Consider the following 6,873-nt stretch of genomic DNA (forward strand, 5'->3'; position numbering starts at 1 on the left):
GCGACAATCAGCTAATGCATGAGTGTTGTTGTTTGACTGAGGAAGAATAAAGTAGTCATGGTAAGCCAATCACATGACCACTTTAAGATTACAAAACAACAAGGTAATATATACCAGCTTTTAAATTGTGCTGATAGGCCACATAAAATCACAGTCATGATAAACAATACATATGCGGAGTTTTTTCCTGAATAGTTTCGCCACGTTTAATGTCTAAGGACAGTGCTGGCAAGCACGCTCTGCTTATGACCAAAAAATGTAAAAAATAAAACAAAAAACAGCCTGTTCATGTTGGTGGAAAAACGCACCATGTCGACCAATCAAAAAATGATATGGCAACATGACATTTGGTCGTTTAGGAAGAGGGGGAAGTTTTAGGAGTGACGGCAAGAGAGAGAGAGAGACAGCAGAAAAAGAGAGCGAGTTTTGAGATGTGAGAGATTTGTGACGTTTAGCGTGTTTGGAGTGTGTAGTTAATGTGTTGTCTTGTGTAGTTAGTGTGTAGTGTTGTGGATAGTTTTGTGTTGTGTGTCAGAACAATGAGGCTACTTGACCTTCAGAGCCTTAAGGACCAAAAAAGAGGAACAGATTTATTTGCTGCTGTTTGTTCCGCTGTAGATGACATGAAACTACCATGGAATAAAGTCACTGGTATTATTACGGATGGCGCACCTGCCATGGCTGGTGAGAGAAATGGATTAACAACCCTAGTCTGTAACAAAGTAAAAAAAAAACAAAACCATGATGGTAAAAAAAAAGTGGTCAAAATGATGGTCAATAAAACAAAACAAGACAACTAAAGAACGAGTGATGTACGATTTATATGGCCCACAATGTTTTGTACTTTTGAATGTTAACTCTTAATGTTATTTTCCTGTTCACATGTTTTGAATTTAGATGTTTAATTTTTCTTCATTTTGTGTGTTTTTCAAATACATGATTTTGGTAAAAACGTTTAATAATAAATGATTCATAATAAAAAAATTATAATAAAATTTGTGTGTGAAAAAAGGAAAGAAATATAAGGTCATTCATTTGCATTTAATGTTAATGATTCAAAATATTTCAGGCTGAATGGTTGGCCCCCACACATTCTCACCTTCCCAAATCTGGCCCTCTTTGCAAAAAGTTTGGACACCCCTGCATTAAACTCTGTCATGGGACTGTGTTAAATTACACCCACAAAGGCTGGATTTTAGGCCTTTTGCTTCATGTGTGGATGAAACTAAGCTGAGGGATCATGACACTGGGAAAGTCTGTACCAGCATACTGGAGGGTCTATCTGTTAGCTGAACCTCTGATTCAGGAGGAGCAATGAGGTTTTCATCCAGGCTGTCGAACTGGATGAGTCTTTATCTCAAGGATGTTTGAGAAAGTGGGCAAGCATGGACAGAATATCTTGGTCTGTCCAGGCTGGTGGATGTTCTCCACTATGATGGCCTCAGGATTTCATCTTTACTTTTTGCAGATGATGTGTTACTGTTTGCTTAATCAGGTGGTGACTTCCAACTTGCATTGGAGTGGTTTGCGCCCAAGTGTGAAAATCAGCACCCCCAAGTCAGAGACCATAGTTCTCAGCCGGAAAAGGTGGAATGCCAACTCCATCTGGGACAAATTACTACCCCAATCGAAGGGATTTAAATGTCTTAGGGTCTTGTTCACGAGTTTGGGGAAAGTGGAGCATGAGATTCACTGACGGATTTGGGAAACATGTGCAATGATACAGGCACTGTACAGTCTGAGCTAAGTTTTTAATTTACAGGTCAATTTAGATTACAACTATTCAACTGTGGCCACGAACTCTGGGTAGTGATCAAATAAGTAATTTGTTGTCCCTCTCTTTCAAATCAAATATGGACTGAAACTCTTTAATTTGATGTTGTTGAACATTCCACATTAACTTTACTTTACATGAATAATGTTATGTCATTTTTGCTATTCTTCTTTTGTGTCACTTGATATGCACACAGAAACACCTGCTACTCTGGCAATTCTTCAGTGAGTTATTACTGATGACTAATTTACTCACAGAGTGTTCCCTGAGTTTGCCTGGATACAAAGCAATCTCAAATGAAAAGTATACTCCGCCTTCTTCCCTGATGGGTGGTGTGCAAGATTAAACAACACAGTAAGTCAATAAAAGGGATTGGCAAACAATAAAACCTAATGACTGATCTCAACAATTCAGAAAGCTGTCATGTGCTCATCTTTGCAAAACAATTTAGTCGTGGTTGTTTTGCTGTGTTCCTATGTTTTTTCTATTCTATCCACTCCTCAGTTTTCTTTGTCCTGTCAGCTGCAGGGACAGTTTCATCTAAATGAGATGCACAAAACTGGAGATGTGGTTCTGGGTGGACTGTTTCAAGTCCATTTCTTTTCAAGTGTTCCTGATCTGTCTTTTACCTCGCAGCCACAACAGCCTACATGCCATGGGTAACAAGGACAGGGAAAAAGCAGGAAAAAAATAGAATAAAAAAACTTTCAAACTTAGTGCCAGTATAAATATGTATTTTGTATCTGAAATAACTACACAATGCGTCTTCTTTTTCATTTTTTTTCCTTTGATATATGTCTTTAATTGTTATTCAGTTTCCCTGATTGCGTATAATATTTCTACTTTTGCAACATTTTCAAAAGGCACTCGTTTACTTATAATTTAAAACCTGTGTTGTATTATATATATTAGTAATTACATTTTTCTTGCCTTAGTATGTATGTCCTAGGTTTTAAGTCCGCACAGACCATGGCGTTTGCTATTGATGAGATCAACAGAAACTCAAACCTGCTACCAAATGTGACTCTGGGATACACTCTGTATGATAGCTGCCTTGAACTTGGAATTGGATTCCGGGGAGCATTGTCATTAGCCAGTGGTCAAGAGGATCAAATTGTAGTAGATGATACATGTGTTGGAAATCCTCCAGTCATAGGGGTTGTGGGTGATCCGTCCTCTACAAATTCTATTGCAATCTCCAACGTCTTAGGCTTGTACAGAGTACCTATGGTAAGTTTTCTGCTTGACCATGTAACAGTTTTCTTGGATTGCGTTGATTTCATTGAAAATGTAAAACCATTTTATGAAATAAAAAATAATGCAGTCATGATGACAAAATTAAGATATCTCTACATGGATAGCTCCCGAATATACAGTCTGTGTCTTTCACAGGTGAGTTATTATGCCACATGTTCCTGCCTGAGTGACCGTCAAAAGTATCCATCCTTCTTTAGAACGATCCCAAGTGATGCTTTCCAGGTGAAAATTTGTCATCAAAATTAAAATGGAAACGCAAAAGTATGTTTCAATATCTGTGTAAAAGAAGAACAAAGAAAGATATGAAAATATTAGAAATAATAATATACTTAGTTTTGAGAATTATGCTCTATTTCATTTCTGTATTGTGTCAAAGAATAAAGCTAAATTGCAATTATATTTTTAAAAAATTCTTCTTTTTAATGCACTTACATTTTAATCTGTATTCACTTAGGTACGTGCAATGATCCAGATTCTAAAGCATTTTGGCTGGACTTGGGCAGGTCTGCTTGTCAGTGATGATGATTATGGGCTTCATGCAGCCAGATCCTTTCAGTCTGAGCTGAGTGTGTCTGGTGAAGGTTGCCTGGCCTACACTGAGGTTTTACCCTGGGACAAAGACACAGATGAACTCCGGAGGATTGTTGATTTGATGAAAACCTCTACAGCTCGAGTTGTCATTGTCTTTGAACATCCTAGTCGCATGATGCACCTTATGGATGAGGTTTCACTTTAAAATACTTTAAATAATTACTAGTTACAGAGGTCTTCATAATTATATTGTGTAAAACACGTATTACGTATCATTGTCAGTACAGAAATGAGTACAAAAATGTAATAATTCAGAATTAATTTTAAAGATCAAAAACTGTTTCAGTAAAGAAGTTGGAGGTTCAATATTACTTCATAGATTTGGTCTAATTTAATTCACAGGTAGTAAGGCAAAATGTGACAGGTCTACAGTGGATAGCCAGCGAGGCCTGGACAGAATCTGCTGTGCTCCAAACACCTCACTTTATGCCATACCTGGGTGGTACACTGGGTATCACCATTCGTCGAGGAGAAATACCAGGGCTCAGGGAATTCCTGTTGCAAATACATCCTGATCTACATCACAACAGTAGCTACGGAAATAGCTTGGTGAGACTTAAACACTTTTACTCTGTGTGTGTCACAACAATTATATATTTTTATAATGTGTAACAAATATTTTTCAAAATATTTCAGGTGAATCAGTTTTGGGAATTTACATTTCAGTGCAGATTTGCTCCAGCTCCAGCAGGCTGGCTGGAAGGTGGAGGTGCACTATGCACTGGACAGGAAGATCTAGGAAATGTGGACAATGAGTACTTGGACATTTCCAACCTGCGGCCTGAGTATAATGTGTACAAAGCTGTTTATGCACTGGCATATTCCCTTGATGACATGCTGCGGTGCAAGCCAGGAAGAGGGCCTTTCAGTGGGAACAGCTGTGCCTCTTTGCAGTCACTGGAGCCTTGGCAGGTGTGTTATCATTGTACACTCCACCTTTGAACGCATTGTTTTTGCATGCTTTCAGAATTTCTGAAAAGGGATTTGCCATACTTGTGAGCAAAAGTAGTTAAGTTATTTAAGTCATGGAGGTCATTAACTTCTATACAGGATTATTAGTAATGTGCCTTGGTTGATTGAGACTTAGATATAAATGACTTTATATATGTAGGTACCATAGATATAATATTATATTTGATTACTGAACTGAAAAATTGCCACTGTTTGCACTGTAAAGTTACTGGAGCCATGGCAGATGTGATATCATTTTACACTCCATCTATGAATAAATCATTCGTTCTATAATTATTTTTGGAGCAGAGCTCCAGGGGCTACGGGGATAAAAAAGTCACATAGGAGGCATCCTCGTAATTTCTAGCCTTATTAGGGGGATTATTTTTTTGCGAATGCACAGGCAGAGGTATATGATTTACTTTTAATTCATTAATAGCATCTTGCTATTGTACAATCGCGACTATTGTGTTTAATATATGACGGAAAACGCAGTAGATACCTCCTGTTCGACACCACATGCCAGTTTGGCCCAACCGATTCCACACAGCGTATGATCTATATTTGTGTACGAGTAGAGTGCGCGTCGATTGTGGTATTTCAGTAGGGCGACTTATGGATGTTATTAATACAAGTGCATTTTGTGAGATCTCTGATGTGTGAAGAGTATAACTTACAACATTCAGAAATAAGATAGGGTGAAAGTTAAGAGTAGGGACAGGCTTTAAAAGGATTGAAGAACTCATAATTGATGGAGGCATATTCTTCCTAGGCAACTTTAGAAGGCCAATACAGGCTTATAGATATATTTGTATTTGGCAGATGTACCATTCTTATTGACATTGTACAGTATCAATGGGGCAGTGTAAGCAAATTGTAGGACAGGCAAGTACAATATTGTTATTTAATGTTCAATGTACAACTTAAAGAAGCGCAATCCTCGAGTCAGTATGCACGAGTGAGAGTTGGTCTATCTCCCTTCCTCCCTCTCTGGTACTTCCTTGTTCTATTTTTTATGTCCAATAGCCACCTCGATCAGTATGCAGTGAGAGTTGTCCTCCTGGTACCCACATGGTGAGAAGGAAGAGAGAGCCTGAATGCTGTTTTGACTGCATCCCTTGTTCTGAGGGAAAAATCACTAACAAGAGCAGTAGGTCTTTGTTTTTCTGTATGACATAATTGATTTAATTTCTGTGAAATATAGGATGCATTTCAACATCAACCCCTCTTTGTCAGACTCCTTGGAGTGCACCAGTTGTCCAGAGGATTTTTGGTCAAACCCACAGCGTGATTACTGTGTTCCTAAGAAGACAGAGTTTCTCTCCTATCATGACCCTTTGGGTATTTGTTTGACAGCAACCTCCTTACTGGGAACATTTATATGTGCTGTTGTTCTGGGGATCTTTATCTACCATCGCACAACACCTATAGTACGTGCCAACAATTCAGAACTTAGTTTCCAGCTATTGTTGTCACTTAAGTTGTGTTTCCTTTCAGTTCGTGTTTCCTTTGTTCTCAGCTATTCTGTTTCTTGTTCACTGCTGTTCATTGGACGACCCAGACTGTGGACATGCCAACTCAGGCATGCAGCATTTGGCATCAGCTTTGTGCTGTGTGTCTCATGCATCCTGGTAAAAACCATGGTTGTTCTGGCTGTGTTCAAAGCCTCCAAGCCAGGAGGGGGAACCAGTCTGAAGTGGTTTGGTGCAATGCAGCAGAGAGGAACAGTTCTGTTTCTGACATCTATTCAGGCAGCCATCTGCACTACCTGGCTTGTCTCTTCCTCTCCAACTCCACATAAAAACACCCAATACCACAATGACAAGATAGTGTATGAGTGTGCAGTTGGGTCAACTGTTGGTTTTGCAGTGTTATTGGGCTATATTGGTGTGCTGGCTTTCCTCAGTTTTTTAATTGCATTCCTGGTGAGGAATCTCCCTGATAGTTTTAATGAGGCCAAGCTCATCACATTCAGCATGCTGATCTTCTGTGCTGTGTGGGTGGCCTTTGTTCCTGCTTATATCAGCTCACCAGGAAATCTTGCAGATGCAGTGGAGGTGTTTGCCATTCTTGCTTCAAGTTTTGGACTCTTGATCACACTGTTTGGACCCAAATGTTACATAATGTTGAGACCAGAGATGAACACAAAGACCCGTGTAATCACATGTTGAGAGCCAGAAGGGTTGAAGGGTGCGGGGACAACAGAATAGCTGGATATTAATTGGGTCCCTGGCCTCCGAATTCGGCAGGTGCTTGTGTTGCGTCTAAAGGGACCATATATGCTCTTCAAGATTTTTTAG

At 39.2% G+C, this 6,873-nt stretch overlaps 1 protein-coding gene across 1 annotated transcript; it reads left to right on the forward strand.

Annotated features, from left to right (window-relative positions):
* The first annotated feature begins 2,285 nt into the window (after nucleotides 1-2,285).
* Nucleotides 2,286-6,744, forward strand: LOC121815443 (extracellular calcium-sensing receptor-like). The gene is made up of 9 exons (XM_042226535.1): nucleotides 2,286-2,433; nucleotides 2,710-3,004; nucleotides 3,167-3,253; nucleotides 3,486-3,755; nucleotides 3,965-4,171; nucleotides 4,259-4,547; nucleotides 5,464-5,531; nucleotides 5,600-5,723; nucleotides 5,810-6,744. The coding sequence occupies exons 1-9, from the start codon at nucleotides 2,324-2,326 to the stop codon at nucleotides 6,742-6,744; spliced, it is 2,385 nt and encodes a 794-aa protein (XP_042082469.1). The 5' UTR covers nucleotides 2,286-2,323.
* The last annotated feature ends 129 nt before the right edge of the window (nucleotides 6,745-6,873 follow it).

Source organism: Haplochromis burtoni, unplaced genomic scaffold (genome assembly GCF_018398535.1).
Source record: "Haplochromis burtoni strain Fernald_Lab_line unplaced genomic scaffold, NCSU_Asbu1 Contig_216, whole genome shotgun sequence".
NCBI lineage: Eukaryota > Metazoa > Chordata > Actinopteri > Cichliformes > Cichlidae > Haplochromis > Haplochromis burtoni.